The 18,731-nt window shown below is 39.1% G+C and overlaps 1 protein-coding gene across 1 annotated transcript in view; it reads left to right on the forward strand.

Moving 5' to 3' along the window:
• Nucleotides 1-18,308, forward strand: part of LOC124613361 — a 74,793-nt gene extending 56,485 nt beyond the window's left edge. The window contains exons 5-6 of the mRNA XM_047142059.1: nucleotides 8,380-8,466; nucleotides 18,181-18,308. Of these exons, the coding sequence (XP_046998015.1) occupies nucleotides 8,380-8,466; nucleotides 18,181-18,308 (215 nt within the window). The remainder of the gene's footprint in view (nucleotides 1-8,379; nucleotides 8,467-18,180) is intronic.
• Nucleotides 18,309-18,731: the final 423 nt, after the last annotated feature.

An 18,731-nucleotide genomic window follows, 5' to 3' on the forward strand; every position in this document is an offset into this window, starting at 1 on the left:
TCAACATTGTCAAAAGCTTTCTCTAAGTCTACAAATGCTAGAAATGTAGGTTTCCCTTTCCTTAATCTTTCTTCTAAGATAAGTCATAGGGTCAGTATTGCCTCACGTGTTCCAACATTTCTATGGAATCCAAACTGATCTTCCCCGAGGTCGGCTTATTCCAGTTTTTCCATTCGTCTGTAAAGAATTCACGTTAGTATTTTGCAGCTGTGACTTATTAGACTGATAGTTTGGTAATTTTCACATCTGTCAACACCTGCTTTCTTTGGGATTGGAATTATTATATTCGTCTTCAAGTCTGAAGGTATTTCGCCTGTCTCATACATCTTCCTCACCAGATGGTAGAGTTTTGTCAGGACTAGCCCTCCCAAGGCTGTCAGTAGTTCTAATGGAATGTTGTCTACTCGGGGTGCCTTGTTTCGACTCAGGTCTTTCAGTGCTCTGTCAAACTCTTCACGCAATATCATATCTCCCATTTCATCTTCATCTACATCCTCTTCCATTTCCATAATGTTGTTCTCAAGTACATTGCCCTTTTATAGACCCTCTATATACTTCTTCCACCTTTCTGCTTTCCCTTCTTTGCTTAGAACTGGGTTTCCATCTGAGCTCTTGATATTCATGCAAGTGGTTCTCCTTTCTCCAAAGGTCTCTTTAATCTTCCTGTAGGCAATATCTATCTTACCCCTAGTGAGATAAGCCTCTACATCGTTACATTTGTCCTCTAGCCATCCCTGCTTAGCCATTTTGCACTTCCTGTCGATCTCATTTTTCAGACGTTTGTATTCCTTTTTGCCTGGTTCATTTACTGCATTTTTATGTTTTCTCCTTTCATCGATTAAATTCAATATTTCTTCTGTTACCCAAGGGTTTCTACTAGCCCTCGACTTTTTAAATACTTGATCCTCTGCTGCCTTCACTATTTCATCCCTCAAAGCTGCCCATTCTTCTTCTACTGTATTTCCTTCCCCCATTCCTGTCAATTGTTCCCTTATGCTCTCCCTGAAACTCTGTACAACCTCTGGTTCTTTCAGTTTATCCAGGTCCCATCTCCTTAAATTCCCAACTTTTCGCAGCTTCTTCAGTTTTAATATACAGTTCATAACCAATAGATTGTGGTCAGAGTCCACATCTGCCCCTGGAAATGTCTTACAATTTAATCCTGGTTCCTAAATCTCTGTCTTACCATTATATAATCTATCTGATACCTTTTAGTATGTCCAGGGTTCTTCCATGTATACAACCTTCTTTCATGATTCTTAAACCAAGTGTTAGCTACGATTAAGTTATGCTCTGCACAAAATTCTACCAAGCGGCTTCCTCTTTCACTTCTTAGCCCCAATCCATATTCACCTACTATGTTTCCTTCTCTCCCTTTTCCTACTCTCGAATTCCAGTCACCCATGACTATTAAATTTTCATCTCCCTTCACTTCCTGAATAATTTCTTTTATCTCATCATACATTTCATCAATTTCTTCGTCATCTGCAGAGCTAGTTGGCATACTACTGTAGTAGGTGTGGGCTTCGTGTCTATCTTGGCCACAATAATGCGTTCACGATGCTGTTTGTAGTAGCTTACCCGCATTCCTATTTTTTTATTCATTATTAAACCTACTCCTGCATTACCTCTATTTGATTTGTATCTATGATCCTGTATTCGCCTGACCAAAAGTCTTGTTCCTCCTGCCACCGAACTTCACTAATTCCCACTATATCTAACTTTAACTTATCCATTTCCCTTTTTAAATTTTCTAACCTACCTGCCCGATCAAGGGATCTGACATTCCACGCTCCGATCTGTAGAATGCCAGTTTTCTTTCCCCTGATAACGACGTCCTCTTGAGTAGTCCCCGCCCGGAGATCCGAATGGGGGACTATTTTACCTCCGGAATATTTTACCCAAGAGGACACCATCATCATTTAACCATACAGTAAAGCTGTATGCCCTTGGGAAAAATTACGGCTGTAGTTTCCCCTTGCTTTCAGCCGTTCACAGTACCAGCACAGCAAGGCCGTTTTGGTTAGTGCTACAAGACAAGATCAGTCAATCATCCAGACTGTTGCCCCTGCAACTACTGAAAAGGCTGCTGCCCCTCTTCAGGAACTGTACGTTTGTCTGGCCTCTCAACAGATACCCCTCCGTTGTGGTTGCACCTACGGTAAGGCCATCTGTGTCGCTGAGGCACGCAAGCCTCCCCACCAACGGCAAGGTCTAGTCTGTGGTTCATGTGGGGGGGGGGGGGGGGGGGGGGGCAACTGATATGCTACTTAAAAGGGAGGTCATGGCTCAGCTCAGCTCTCAAAAGCCAATATTAATACCTAGATGATCACTATTTTACTAGATGCCTCTCCAGTACTGCAGTTCAATGATGCTTCAGGAAGAAGATGAAGCAGTAGTTGGTTGACAGGCCATGGAGTTGAAGTCACCAAAGTGCTCTTTCTTCACTAGAAGCTGCTGTAGATGCCTATTACATACAGCTCAACAGCTTTATTTATCTGAAATTAACATCACTCTATTACTGTCTTATGTATCATATTTGCGCTAATGTCAGCAAAGAAAGAAAAAGAATTGGCAGTGTTGGCTGGGAGATCCTGAGGGGTAGTTTGAGCCACTCAGAAAGGGTTTTCTTCCTTCAAGCACAATGACTCCTTTCCTCATAGTGTGTGAGAGTTGTGTCTTTGTGAGGTCTTGTAATAATTAAAAAATATGTGACTAAGGGACAGTTGACAAGTTCTGGACTTTCTAAACATTTCTGAAGAGACTGGAATTAGCAAAATAGGTCTGTAATTAAAGATGGTTTGCTTATCTTCAGTTTTATAAATGGATGTTACTTCAGTATGTGTAATATAAATCTGTGCTAAGTCAAAAGGTGTGACTTTTTTAAAGAACCTCTCTTCACAGATCATCGGTGTTGTTTGAGAAATACAGATCAACTTAAGCAGAGTCTCACATACATGAGAAAGTGTAATACACCTAACAGGTAACCTAGAGTTGCCCATTGACAACAGCCACCCACCCTTAAGGTTGACTTTTTTTTTCCCTGAAGCATACACATAACTTGTCGTCATAGAGGATTGATGGCATTGACCAGCTCCAAGCCTGGGAAAATGCCAGGTTCACCAATCGTGTATCCAGCCATCATTGGACGAGTTATGGATGTGCTTGCCATTAGGCAAGACTCAGTAGTAAGGGGTGAGGGGTGGGGAGGTTTCGTTGGCTTATCAATTTTGGGGGGCACATGTGACTTACCAAATAAACAGATGCATCAAGCTCTAAGGGTAGACCACGATTAGCATCAATGGAAATAAGATTTATAACGAAACCCTACAATCAGGTTCTGGAGGCCATGTGACCCACAGTCATGTCATCCTCAGCTACTCATAATCGGATCAGCTGTTGTTGATGTTTCAGTCTTGGAGCCACTACCTCTCACTCAGGTAGCTCCTCATTCGGCATCTTGAGGCTAAGTAGACTGTAGCCCAATCCTCCCACCAAGGAAAAATCCCTGGCAGTACTGGGAATCGAGCCCAAGTTCCATGCATGAGGGTGTTTCGCAGTGACCACTTGGCTACAGAGGCAGAAAATTTATATATCATATATGGGTGAAATGCAGGCTGATAATGTTTGGCCTCTGATGAAAGAAAGGAAAATTCAGAGCTTCAATGAAATTGTAAGAGAAATGTAAACTGCTCAAAAAAGCTTTGCATCATCTGCGTATCTGAAAATGTGTGTGATTCAAGGAGAGTAAGGAACAAAAACATAAGCCTGATGAAAGAAAAGTTCTCTTATGAAATTAAAAGATAATTTTCCTTTGAAATAGAAAGAAAAAAATCACAAAAATAAAGGCACTCTATTTGAAAATGCACATCTTTGCACACCTATTAATATAAAATTTGCTGCTGGGTACAGTTAATACACTGTTGCTGCACTTTTAAGATGCTTGGATCCTCCTTGGCATTGTGTCCACGAGGTTGTCACTATGTTATTGTTCAGTCCTGTCCCACTCTTCAGAGGTGGCCATTGTTGCTGACTCTGGGTGATAACCAAGAGGCATGTTTTGTTTCTGACAATATGCTTGAATGACATTGCTGTGTTGCACACTAATTGGAGGGTAAGTTCCCTTATTGACAGCCCTTTTGAGCCATAAAGTGACTATGCACTGAAGGTTTTAGCTTGAAATGACCATTTGAGACATGTTGACTGACTAAACAATGTCCATAAGCTGTATTGTCCTTTTCATGATTGGAGACCCAGTCTTCACTTCTCTGTTTATCAGTGCTGTTTCAAGATGCAATGAAGAAAATATTTTTTAACAAGTTTTAGTACTGACATCACCCCCCCCCCCTCCCTGTCTCTCCCTCTTTCTTTTTGGGAAAGGGGTATGGAAGGGGGGGGGGTGTTAGGCATCATCATAACTTCTACTGATATGCTGCCTCTATCGTTTCTGTGCAACTGGTGTCCAATGCTGATGACAGTATTGATTCAGAGACCAATTTGTATCATCCTCTATAGATTTTTCTCATTAGTGCTCTTTTTCAGTTCTCAAAATAACCAGTATGTAGTATCATATATAACACGTGTTAGAATATAAAAACTAACATGTCACACTTCTGGAAGGGTTTCTGGTAACTTCTTCCATATCTTTTTTGTCGATAACTCTTTATTTCATTATTTTTCCGTTTACATTTTTTAGTATTCTCCACATGTATTTATACACGATGTTACAAAAAGGTACGGTCAAACTTTCAGGAAATATTCCTCACACACAAAGAAAGAAAATATGTTATGTGGACACGTGTCCGGAAATGCTTACTTTCCATGTTAGAGCTCATTTTATTACTTCTCTTCAAATCACATAAATCATGGAATGGAAACACATGGCAACAGAACGTACCAGCGTGACTTCAAACACTTTGTTGCAGGAAATGTTCAAAATGTCCTCCGTTAGCGAGGATACATGCATCCACCCTCCGTCGCATTGAATCCCTGATGCAGCCCTGGAGAATGGCGTATTGTATCACAGCCGTCCACAATACGAGCACAAAGAGTCTCTACATTTGGTACTGGGGTTGCGTAGACAAGAGCTTTCAAATGCCCCCATAAATGAAAGTCAAGAGGGTTGACGTCAGGAGAGCGTGGAGGCCACGGAATTGGTCGCCTCTACCAATCCATCCGTCACCGAATCTGTTGTTGAGAAGCGCGCAAACACTTTGACTGAAATGTGCAGGAGCTCCATCGTGCATGAACCACATTTTGTGTCGTACTTGTAAAGGCACATGTTCAACATTACCTTCCTTCAATTGGGCCAACTGGCGGTGAATCGAGTAAGTACAGTACATACTGACGAAACTAAAATGAGCTCTAACATGGAAATTAAACATTTCTGGACACATGTCCACATAACATCTTTTCTTTATTTGTGTGTGAGGAATGTTTCCCAAATGCAACAATTTACATAGTTTATATAATTGAACCAAAAAATTACAAAACTAAACAGATGCTGGAAGTGTCAATCTGCACCAGACTTAAAGAACATCGTAGAAGCTGGGGATTGAAGAAGCCTCATTCACCCTTCGCGGAACATTGCCTTAACAAAAATCACAAATACATGATAGAAGCAGAAGTCTTATGCATAGAGAAAAAGGGGGCAAAACTCAGCCAGTTACTGGAGAAAAAACACCAGATGTGTATGTTCCCACACCTACTATTGAATGAGCAAACCCAATTCAATTACTCGCCTCTTTTAGAGGATACCACAACTTGTAGAATCTACATAGAAGTAAAACTTTGGGCCTTAGTCCATGAGTAGATAAAAAGTAAAGGAAACCAAAGAAAAATTTGGAGAAAGTATTTAAGTTCAGGGGGAAAAACTTACAACTTTGAGGTTTTCAGATGACAATGTAATTCTGTCAGAGACAGCAAAGGACTTGGAAGAGCAGTTGAGTGGAAAGGACAATTTCTTGAAAGAAGAGTATAAGATGAGCACCAGCAAAAGCTAAACAAGAATAGTGGAATGTAGTCAAACTAAAACAGGTGATGATAAGGGAATCAGAGTAGGAAATTAAACATTTAAAGTAGCAGATGAGTTTTTCTATTTGTGCAGCTAAATGATGAATAATGGATGAAAAAGAGAGGATATAAAATGCAGACTGACAATGACAAGAAAACCATTTCGGAAGAAAAGAAATTTTCTAACACTGAATGTAGATTTAAGTGTTAGTAAGTGTTTTCTGGAGATATTTGTCTGAAGTATAGCCTTGTGTGGAAGAGAAATGTGGACAATAAACAACTCAGACATTAAGAGAATAGAAACTTTTGAAATGTGGTGTTACAGAAGAATGCTGATGGGTAGATTTCATAACTAGTGATTAGGTACTGAATAGAACTGGGGATGAAAAAAAATTTATGGCACAACTTGACTAGAAGAAGGGGTTGATAGATAGGACACATTCTGAGACATCCAGAGATCACCAATTTAGTATTTGAGGGATTTGTGGGGGAGGGAAGGGCAGAGAAAGAGAGAGGGAGATGAATACAGTAAGCAGTTCAAATAGATGTTTGATGCAGTAGTTATTCAGAGATGAAGAGGCTTGCACAGGATGGAGTAGTGTGGAGAGAGCTTCATTAAACCAATCTTCAGACGGAAGGCAACAACAACATATTGCAGTACTACTTCCTCCAAGATTTCTCATGGTAATAAGCTGGGACACCTAAGTAATCATTTTAATTCCAGTCAGTAATTTTTGATTCATAATGACAATAAATGATAATAATCTTCTTTTAAATAACTAAATTCATAAATCAAAAGGATAGATAAGAAATCGACTCACCACGTGGCGGCAGGGGAACATACGCACAAGAGGATTTAACTTTTACAAGCTTTCAGAGCCAGTGGCTCCTTCTTCTGGCAGAAGAGCTGAAGGAAGAGGGGCGAAGGAAAAGGACTGGAGAGGTTTAGGCAAAGGGGTACTGTTCAGAAAATTCACCCAGAGTCCCAGGTCAGGGGAGACTTGCCGGAGGGAATCAGAAGAAAAGACTGATTGTTAAGACTGCACCAGATGGGATTCGAAAACCTGACAGCTTAAAGGTGGAAGAAAGGGTAATATGCAAGACAGAGATTACCACTAAAACATTTGCACAAATTAATTAGAGTGAAAAGCTAAGTGCATTGCATGTAACAGAGTTGGGAGGGGGGACGGAGAAAAACAGATAAGTCAGAAAATGAAAGATATAAAAAACTAAAATGGAGTGAATAAAGGAGTAATTACTATGAATAAATGCTGAGACGGAAGGACTTCATGTAAATCAAGGCCAGATTGATGGTGAGAACCAACACAAAAGGATTTAACTTTTACAAGCTTTTGGAGCCAGTGGCTCCTTCTTGTGGCAGAAGAGGCATGACTACCATTCAGTTATCAGCAGGATGAATGAGCATAGGCAGAGGGTGTATACAGGCAACACACAATACCCTGTTGCAGAGCATGCTGTGCAACATGACTGTCACAACCTCAGTGCCTGTTTCACCACACGTGCCATTTGGATTCTTCCCTCAGACACCAGTTTCGCAGAACTCCGCAGGTGGGGACTAGCACTACAACATGTCCTGGGTTCTCACCACCCACCTGATCTTAATTTATGTCCATTCCTACTGTCTCAGCATTTATTCACATTCATTACTCCTTTCTTCACTCCGTTTCAGTTTCCTTCATCTTTTATTTTATGACTGGTCTATTTTTTGTCGTCCTCCCTCCCACCTCCATTACATACAATGGACTTAGCTTTTTCACTCTTATTAGCTCATGCACGATGTTTTAGCAGTAATCTCTGTCTTGCATATTACCCTGTCTTCCACCTCTAAGCTCTCAGGTTTTCAGATCTCATCGGTGCAATCCTCAACAATCAGTCTTTGCTTCTGATCACGCCTGGTAAGTCTCCCCTGACCCAAGATTCTCGGTGATTTTTCTGAACAATACCCCTTTCCCTAAACCTCTCCAGGCCTTTTTATTCACCCCTCTTCTTTCCCTTCAACTGTTCTGCCAGAAGGAGGAGACACTGATTTCGAAAGATTGTAAAAGTTAAATCCTTTTGTGTACATGCTCCCCTGCCACTGCTTGGTGAGTAGGTTTCTTATCTATCCCTTTATATTATATTATCAATAATTGATTATTTTCATTGTTAAATTCATAAATCTCTATTTAAACATATCAATTGTCCAAGGGAGTATTTAAACATGTCAGTTGCACAAGAGATGAATGCCATTTTCCTTTTATTTCACATAAAATTTTCTGTTGGAATTTCAGCTATGAAACAAAATGCTTTGCATTTTTTCCACTTAAAAAAATAGCTGTGTAGATGTACACTGTACTTTTGTTGCAGGTACAGCTAAACAAGAAACTCTTCAGGTAACAGAGTTGTATGAGTATATACTAAAGGCAAATTCTATTGAGAGACCTCTGGTACCAGGTAATAAATCTTAATCATAGTTACTCATAATAAGATAATCATTCTAGTTTCATTTTAGCACTGTCTTTTGACTCCTTGCAGTCTGATTGGACATTTTCATTCACAGGTTGAGAATAGTAGTTTCTTACACTACTTTAGAAGTAAAATATACTGTTCTTGGCACATCTGAAGACATTATTAACATATTAACCACCATTCCATTGCGATTTACTGTCAAGTATGACTATTGATTGCTTGACCTTGAACAGGAAACCTTTGACTTCTGGTACTGGAACTGTCAACCAATTGTGCTTATAGCAGTTATATAGTGGTCTTAACTGTGATACTTAACATATGCATTATTGCCAAGATGATAGACTGCCCAGTCAAATTAATGTGAGCATCTGTCAAAAACCTGAATAACCACCTTCTGCTGTGAAGGCTGCTGCAAGACATGCACGAAGAGAGACAATGAGGTTCTGGAAGACACCAAAATGGATATGGAGCCACACCAACTCCAGTGCCATAGCCAACTGCCCTAGGTTTCTCAGATGAGGATCCATGGCACGAACAGCCCAATCGAGATGGTCCCACACATTCTCAATGGGTTTTAAACTAGGGAAAGTTGGTGGCCAGGAAAGTACGATGAACTTATTGATGCTCTTTGAACCATGCATATACACTATGAGGTATCGATACATTCCATTGTCCTGCTGGTAGATGCCATCGTGCAGAAGAAAAACTAACTGCATGTAGGGCCGGACAAGGTCCCCAAGGATAGATACATACTTGTGTTGATCATTATGCCCTCCAGAATGATGAGATCACCTATTGATTGCCTCACAAACATACCCCAGACTAGAACGCTCCCTCCTCTAGCATAAACCCTTCTGATGATTGTTGCAGGGTGCTTATTTTGAGATGTTTCACACTGTACGCAGCGGTGTCCATCTGTCTGATGGAGTGTAAAATGTGATTCATATGAAAAAGCCACATGTCACCGCTCGGTGGACATCAGTTGCAGTATTGCTGTGCAAATTCCAACTTTCATCTCCGATTAACAGCAGTCAGCATGGTGCATGAACCAGGTGCCTGTTGCAGCAATATTTGCTGAACTTTGGTTTGCCTGGGCAGACAGTAGCTAATCAGTTGCATGTCTAACCACTTCTACACATCTCTGCAGCTGCCATTCACCCCTATCATCTGTGGCCCTTGGTGTGCTAAATTGCTTCAGTACAAGTTTGAATAGCATCATTTTGTCATGCACAGTATACTTTAACCATGCCACCATACAAACAATTTACAAACTTAGGCACTGCAGAAATGCTTCCACCCTTGGCCCAAAAGCCAATGATCATGCCCTTTTGGATGTCAGGTAAATTGCTCTGTTTCCGCATTATGCCAATGACTGCAACATTTTTCTATGTCCCCCCTCTCCCCCTCAGGCGCACTTTATATACCCTCCACTGCTGGTGCTGCCACCTGCCGTCAGTGAGTGGTTATTGCACACGGACATTGAACATAGGTGGTGGTAATATTAATGTGGCTGAAACAGTACATACAGGTATTTTAATGTCTCTACCGTTGGTAAATTTATTACTTTCTAAATTTAATAATTTAATCCTTTATTAAATAATATAGAAATAAAGGTAACAGTTCACCAAATAGTAGAGTCATTGTTTTGTCGAAAGGCTAAAAACCAAGACTGTAAACTTTGTTAGCTTTTGGACAAATCTTTTTTTGAGCTGCAATACGCATACACATATGTGCATATGCACACACACAATGGCTGTCATTGTAGGTCAGTGCCACCTGGTATGAAAATTGCACACAAAAATCATATAACAGATGTTAGCTTCAAGTCATGTTATCTGTACTTTAAACATAAATAAAACATAAAATATGTAAATAAGACACTGAATTTACATTACGCATTAACTGTCTGGATTAGTAAAATTTTAAATTGCTTTTGTAATGCCATTTCCTTGTGAATTATGAGTAGAACAGCCATGTACATTAGTGCCATTTGGTGGGCTGCTTTCCTTACACCATCAGGAGTACATTCCGGCCAGGTTGCCCCCATGCTTTATGAAAATGACTTTAATGAGGTACTTGTATCAACATATTTTGGGTAGGTGTTAAGTTCTGATATGTTCACATTGTATTCTACTTGCTTGTATTTTACTCAGTGTCATTGCCTTGTTTTTCAAGTATGCTATGTCTTTTTTTAGATGCTCTGAAAATGCTGTATATACTGTTTGTCAAGACTAAAGTATTATTACAATGCCACAAATCATTGTCCTGCTGTCTAGAGAGTAGGTCACACAGACGTCTGCACTACCATACCACATGTAAGCAAATGTATCATTCAGATATGGTTGTCTGGTAAACTATATGCTTGAAGCCCATCTCTCTCTGCCCTGTTGTTGTGATCAGACAATTGCCTTGTAAGGCTATTTAGATTTTTGCGAAGTATGTGACAGTTGAAAAAAAGTGGATATTGTTTCCATTTATGGTGAATGTCTGCAAACTGTTAGAACAATGAAGTGGTCATATGCTGAAAGGTATCCTGTTCACGACAAATCCTCATGATTGGTCTTTGCAAATATTGTTTTTTTTTCAGTAACTGGCAGCATGAAGAATAAAATACACCAATGACATAGAACAGCAGCTGGTGAGAGAGAAACAACTTATGTTTTAGGAGCAGTAACACACAATAAATGTGTGACTATGAAGTGGCTAGAATGTGCCATTGGGATCAGCCATAGGAGTGTTCTGTGAATACAACACATTTCAAGCTTTCCACATTTCATTCCATCAGTGCTTCATGGAAATAAGTTACAAAATCCATTACAGTGGTGTCTATGGAAAAACCAAAGTGATAATACATTTATACGGATAATTTTCTTTATGGGTGAAGCAGTTTACAAACCATGGGTAAATCAACCTCTTCAATGTGCACCATTTGTCAGTTGAAAACCTACAGTGGCTCAAAGAAGTGGATAAACAACAACATTGGTGTCAACACATGGTGCACACTTCTGAAGAATCATATTATTGGTCTGTTTTATTGACGGGACTCTAAATAGCCACAGGTATCCACAGTTCCAAACATGTATGCTGCCACTGTTATTCGAAGACATTCCATTGGAGATTAGGGATTTCATTTGGTTCCAACATGACAGATATGCCACTCTTTCTGCATGAATCATTACAGAGCTTCTTAACAGAAGGTCTGGGGAATTGTCAGATCGGTCATTAGGTAAGCACAAATTGTCTGCATACTCACAAGACTGACCACCTCTGGATTTCTGTCTGTGGGAAAAATTAAAACAAGAAGCAACAAATCTGTTTTACAGAGACCTTTGTTTAATAGTAGATTATGATATCTATCCTGACTGCAAACATGTGATTCCATTCTTTTTTTAGCTACGTTTTATCTAGGATTGCAAATCTGATGTTCTAAAAAAGAGATCCTAGTGGGCTTTGCCGTAGGTTCGTGAGTAGTGGATTGCGGTGTGAGACTTGTTCGAAGTATTTTCACTGGGGGGAATGCAGTGGGGAAGCCAGTGGGCATTCTGGTGAGATCCTCTCCTGGAACTGCAGGTTATGTAGCAAGAGTAAGTTGATAGAGGAGCAGGAGCGTAAGATCTGTGCCCTTCAGGTGCAGTTGAAAAACGCACAGGAGGAGCTAGATAGGATGAGGAGGGAGAAGGGGGTTGGGGAATGGGAGCTGGCTGTTGGCAAGAGATCTGCTAGGAGAAGGAGATTTTCAGATAGTTTTACTATTGGTGTTTGTAATAGATATGACCAACTGTCAGAGTCTAGTGGAGAGGAATCTCTAGTAGCTGTAGATGTAGGAAGTATGCAGCAGACCTCAGCAGTTACGGTGGCTAGGACAGTTGCAAAGTCTAAGAGAAAGAAGAAGGTTCTGCTGTTAGGTAGTTCTCATGGTAGAGGTGTAGGCCAGCAGTTGCAGGAAGTTTTGGGGAGTGAGTACCAGGTCACCAGCATTGTGAAGCCTAATGCAGGATTGGCTCAGGTGACTTTTAACATAGGGGGGTTATGTAGGGATTTTACTAAAGAGGATCAGGTAGTGATTGTGGGTGGGGCTGGTAATAGTATTGTTAGGGATGGGGAGTATGACATAGATGGTGACCTGGAAAAGATAGCCACTCAGACTGGCAACACGAATGTGCATTTCGTGGAACTGTTTCAGCGTCACGATCGGCCTCATCTTAATACAGCCGTCAGGCGTAATAACATGAGACTTGGGGGTGCGCTGATGACAGAAGGCATGAGTCACATTTCAGTGGTGTCGGTGGAGTCTATCAGTAGGACGGGTTTCACTAGACATGGCCTGCACCTCAACAGGTATGGGAAGGGGAGGTTGGCAAAACTTATAGGTGACAGCATAGGTGGGGGTGGTGGGATCACTCATGGGAAAATTCCGGTAGTTGTGGGTGTTAGAGCTGTACCTTTTTTAGATTGAAGTCAGCTGATAGGTATTCCTGCTTAAGGGAAGTCTCTCTAACAAAGAAACCACTTTCTACAAAGCTTGGGTATCCGATTAATGAGGGAATTAGTATATTTCATCAAAATATACAAGGTATTAGAGATAAAGTTAGTGAACTGCTTATAGATGTTGACTCTGAAATTATTTGTATATCTGAACACTTCTTAAATAAGGAGATAATTCAGAGGCTTCCTTTACCAGGATACAGGTTGGCTGGCAGCTTTTCTAGGAGCTCTTTGCGGTGTGGGGGAGTAGCCATGTATGTGAAAAACGGTATCCCATTTGAGTCAATTGATGTTTCAAAGTACTGCACTGAAAAGATGTTTGAATGTTGTGTGGTTAAATTTAGTGGAGCTAAACTTCTTACTGTTGTTATTTATAGATCCCCAGACTCCGATTTCACAACATTTTTGCTAAAGCTAGAGGAGGTTCTTGGTTCACTTTATAGGAAGTACAAAAAGTTAGTTATATGTGGTGACTTCAATATTAATTGTATAAGTGATTGTGCAAGGAAAAGGATGCTGGTAGACCTCCTTAATTCATATAATCTTATGCAAACCGTATTCTTTCCAACGAGAGTGCAAGGGAACAGTAGAACAACCATAGACAATATTTTTGTTCATTCGTCATTATTAGGAGGGCATTCTGTTAGCAAAAAGGTGAATGGCCTTTCAGATCATGATGCACAAATTTTAAGTCTAAAAGATTTTTGTGCTGCAACACATGTTAAATATAGTTACCAACTTTTTAGGAAAGCTGATCCAGTTGCTGTACAGACTTTTGTAAACCTTATCAAGGAACAAGAGTGGCAAGATGTTTATAGTGCTGATACAGTAGACGATAAATATAATGCTTTCCTCAAGACTTTTCTCGTGCTCTTTGAAAGTTGCTTTCCGTTAGAACGTTCAAAACAGGGTACTAGCACAAACAGGCAGCCTGGGTGGCTGACTAAAGGGATAAGAATATCTTGTAGAACAAAGTGGCAATTATATCAAAACGTTAGAAACAGTCAAAATCTAAATGCAGCAGCGCATTACAAACAGTATTGTAAGGTGCTTAAAAAAGTTATTAGGAAGGCAAAAAGTATGTGGTATGCAGATAGAATAGCTAAGTCTCAGGATAAAATTAAAACCATATGGTCAGTCGTAAAGGAAGTGGCTGGTCTGCAGAGACAGGTCGAGAATATAGAATCAGTGCGTAGTGGGGATGTCCGTGTTACTGATAAGTCGCATATATGTACAGTACTTAATAATCACTTTCTGAATATAGCAGGTGAACTAAATAGAAACCTAGTCCCAACAGGGAATCATATAGTGCTCTTAGAAAAAAGTGTTCCGAGACTGTTACCTGAAATGCTCCTCCATGATACTGACAAGAGGGAGATTGAGTTAATAATTAAATCACTAAAGACCAAGAACTCTCATGGATATGACGGGATATCTAGCAGAATACAGAAGTATTGTTCCATGTATGTTAGCTCAGTACTTAGCCATATCTGTAACTTTTCCTTTAGGAGTGGTCGGTTTCCTGACCGATTAAAGTACTCGGTAGTGAAGCCACTTTATAAAAAGGGAGACAGGGATAATGTTGACAATTATAGACCTATTTCTATGCCATCGGTGTTTGCTAAAGTTATCGAGAGGGTTGCATATACAAGGTTACTGCAGCATTTAAATTCACATAATTTGCTGTCAAATGTACAGTTTGGTTTTAGAAATAGCTTAACAACTGAAAATGCTATAGTCTCTTTTCTCTGTGAGGTTTTGGACGGATTAAATAAAAGGTTGCAAACATTAGGTGTTTTCTTTGATTTAACGAAGGCTTTTGACTGTGTTGACCACAAAATATTACTGCAGAAGTTGGAACATTATGGAGTAAGGGGAGTAGCTTACAATTGGTTCGCCTCTTACTTTAAGAACAGAAAGCAGAAGGTAATCCTCCGCAATATTGAGAGTGGTAATGATGTTCAGTCCCAATGGGGCACTGTTAAATGGGGCGTTCCCCAAGGGTCGGTGCTGGGGCCACTGCTGTTTCTTATTTATGTAAATGATATGCCTTCTAGTATTACAGGTGATTCAAAAATATTTCTGTTTGCTGATGACACCACCTTGGTAGTGAAGGATCTTGTGTGTAATATTGAAACATTATCAAATAATGTAGTTCATGATATAAGTTCGTGGCTTGTGGAAAATAATTTGATGCTAAATCACAGTAAGACTCAGTTTTTACAGTTTCTAACCCACAATTCAACAAGAACTGACATTTTAATCAGACAGAATGGGCATGTTATAAGCGAGACGGAACAGTTCAAGTTCCTAGGCGTACGGATAGATAGTAAGCTGTTGTGGAAAGCCCATGTTCAGGATCTTGTTCAGAAACTAAATGCCGCTTTATTTACCATTAGAACAGTATCTGAAATAAGTGACATTTCAACACGAAAAGTAGTATACTTCGCATATTTTCATACGCTTATGTCATATGGTATTATTTTTTGGGGTAATTCTTCTGATTCAAAAAGGGTATTTTTGGCTCAAAAACGGGCTGTTCGAGCTATGTATGGTGTAAGTTCGAAAACCTCTTGTCGATCCCTATTCAATAGTCTGGGAATTTTGACATTGCCCTCACAGTATGTATTTTCTTTAATGTCGTTTGTTGTTAGCAATATTAGCTTATTCCCAAGAGTTAGCAGCTTTCACTCGGTTAATACTAGGCAGAAATCAAATCTGCATGTGGAATGCACTTCCTTGACTCTTGTGCAGAAAGGAGTGCAGTATTCTGCTGCATCCATTTTCAATAAGCTACCACAAGAACTCAAAAATCTTAGCAGTAGCCCAAACACTTTTAAGTCTAAACTGAAGAGTTTCCTCATGGCTCACTCCTTCTATTCTGTCGAGGAGCTCCTGGAAGAGATAAAAAATTAAGCAAATTCCAGTGTTACATTCTTGATTTTCTTTATTTAAACTAACGACTTGTTGCCTGAATATGTTTCTTATATTTCATTTTATCTGTTTCTACAATCGTGTTATAATTTCATGTATTGACTCATTCCATGACCATGGAGACTTCTCCTAAATGTGGTCCCACGGAACAATAAATAAATAAATAAATAAAAAATCAATGAATTGTACAGGAATAATTATTTAAATTTAATTTTTTTATGTTCCAGAACTCCATTTTTATCTCCGAATTTAAAGAAGTTAGTTAGCCTACAAATTCCATTTGTTTCATTTAACCATAACTGGCACATATTTCACATTTTGCAATATTTAATTATGAAAATCTCCCATAACATTCCACTATCCATTAAATATAGAACTGTTATTTTTTTTTTATAAAAATCAGTCACATGGAAGAAATTATAAGTTATTTGTCATTTTAGCAATGTGATGTGCCTCGTAAACTTTACTTCAATAAAATTAGTTTTATCCAGAGTTATATTTTTTGGTAAATGTTAACTCAAGTATGCAGAAAAATATGCACAAGATTTAATTTGCTTAATTGCTGGTTCTGAAGAGATCTAGATTTTCATGTTGTAAAATATATTGCTCAAGTTTCTCACAAAATGTGTTAGACAGTCTTTGATTTGTTTTCAAGTAGAGCAGTGTTGGTTTGGAACTGGAGTAAGCAAGTCTTTGTTTGGAACTGGGGCAGAACAGTCTATGTTCAAATGGCTCTGAGCACTATGGGACTCAACATCTTAGGTCATAAGTCCCCTAGAACTTAGAACTACTTAAACCTAACTAACCTAAGGACATCACACACACCCATGCCCGAGGCAGGATTCGAACCTGCGACCGTAGCAGTCCCGCGGTTCCGGACTGCAGCGCCAGAACTGCACGGCCACCGCGGCCGGCACAGTCTATGTTTTTAGAGCTGTGTACAATACTGTGAATTAAATATGTGCCATGTACATCTCTTTAATTTAAAACTGTGACTTTTAATTGAATTAATATCTAAAACAGATTATAATACTGTCATGTGAAAGACACTCTTTAGCAAAGTGCAAGATGCTGAAACATGAAGCTGATTGTCTGCCTCATGTGAAGTGGAAACAAACCATGATTTCTTAAAACTGTGAATAAGTACCTCCTCTAACATTCATAAGCCAGGACCCGAACATCGTGCCATGGACTTTATCAGGATGATAAGCAGAGCCACAAATGTTACAACAAAACAATATGAATGTTAAACAATCTTTCTAATGATTATAACAATTATTTTAGAACTGGTTTTCTGCATTGTTGTTTCCTGTTCTACTTAATAACAGATTTACATGTCGGCTTGTCCTGATGAAGAAATGTAAACCAATCATCAACAATTTCATAACAAAGATTTTTAATTGGACTTAGGGAATAGTTGACAACTCCTGAAGACATGAAATGCCATATAACATAGGCTGGTGCTGCAGTAATTCCAGATGAAATTCGATGTGTAGTACTGCCCGTCCACAATCACTTCATAGCATGTATCAATACTTAATGTCACCACTCATCATTTTGAGCACTTGATATGACAGTCATAATAATAAACACGTGTACTGTACCTGATTTATTTGTTTGTTAACAATTGGTGTAGCAGGACACTAGTTTGTGTGACCTCTTCTCCTGACAGCAGGATAGGATTTGCCACACTGTTCTCTTCTTACTGTTTAATCAAGTTCCAGGTACATTATGTCATTGCAGTCCTCTTCAAAGTGCCTCTGTCCAATGCAAAAAGAGGAGGAGGAAGAGGAGGAGGAGGAGGAGGAGGAGAAAATATGGAGCCAGTATCATAATTCGGCAGCTATAAATGTTAAAAATTACTTGTATACATAAGAAAATGTGCCCTATTAACTGCTACAGCTTCTAAAAATCTGTACCATGGTATACTCTCTATGTATCTACGGTGGTCTGTCTGAATTCTGAGAAGTTTCACATATCTTCACTATGGGTCTGTGGAAATTCCTATCCCATGTCTGATATATATATATATATATATATATATATATTTTTTTTTTTTTTTTTTTTGAGGTCTCTAGGCCATTTGAGTATTTTTGGTTACTATTCATTTTCCTGTCTTTTCATGGAGATAAAATATCTTCAGATTGCAAAGAGCAGCTCTGTCTTCTTATGTTCACAATTTACTGCTGTTGGCAAGTAAAGCCTTCCTAGCTCTTGTAGTACGGTTTATAACTTAAGCCATTATTACTAAACACCTTTATTATAAAGCATTTATTTCAGTTTCAGGTATACAGGCAGACAAAAGCCTTGACTCTCTCATTAAATCCTGCATACTTGACCCAGGATTTCCTGAATTTGTTGAACAAGTGCAGTCAAAGTTGGAAGAAATACAGAAAATTTCATCATGAGCATTTGACTGAAATAAAATTAATGTGTTTCTTGTGCTTGTAAGAAATAATGTTGAATAAAAACGAGAGTTGAATAATTTTTTTCCCTGCCATGATGTATTTTAATACCAGAGAGCTGAATTATGTTACTATAATTTAAACTCCTCTTCTGTTTCTTCAGTAGACATTTTGGCTCTGGAAGAATATCCTAATGATGTCCAACCATTATTTGGTAACTATTATTTTTCTTTTTATTTTGATTCTATGGCCGATGCCCTTGTTTTTATTACATGTGTCAACTATAATACAGAAAGTAAATCTATTTTGGGATATTTCAGAATCTGAAATCTTCAACATTTCTGAAAAAAAAAGCTTAAAACACTTCTCAGCAAATTCTGTGCGTGCATTGGGATGAAAAGAAATTTAATAACTTTGTAAGTGAAT

Source organism: Schistocerca americana, chromosome 4, assembly GCF_021461395.2.
Source record: "Schistocerca americana isolate TAMUIC-IGC-003095 chromosome 4, iqSchAmer2.1, whole genome shotgun sequence".
NCBI classification, from domain to species: Eukaryota; Metazoa; Arthropoda; class Insecta; order Orthoptera; family Acrididae; genus Schistocerca; species Schistocerca americana.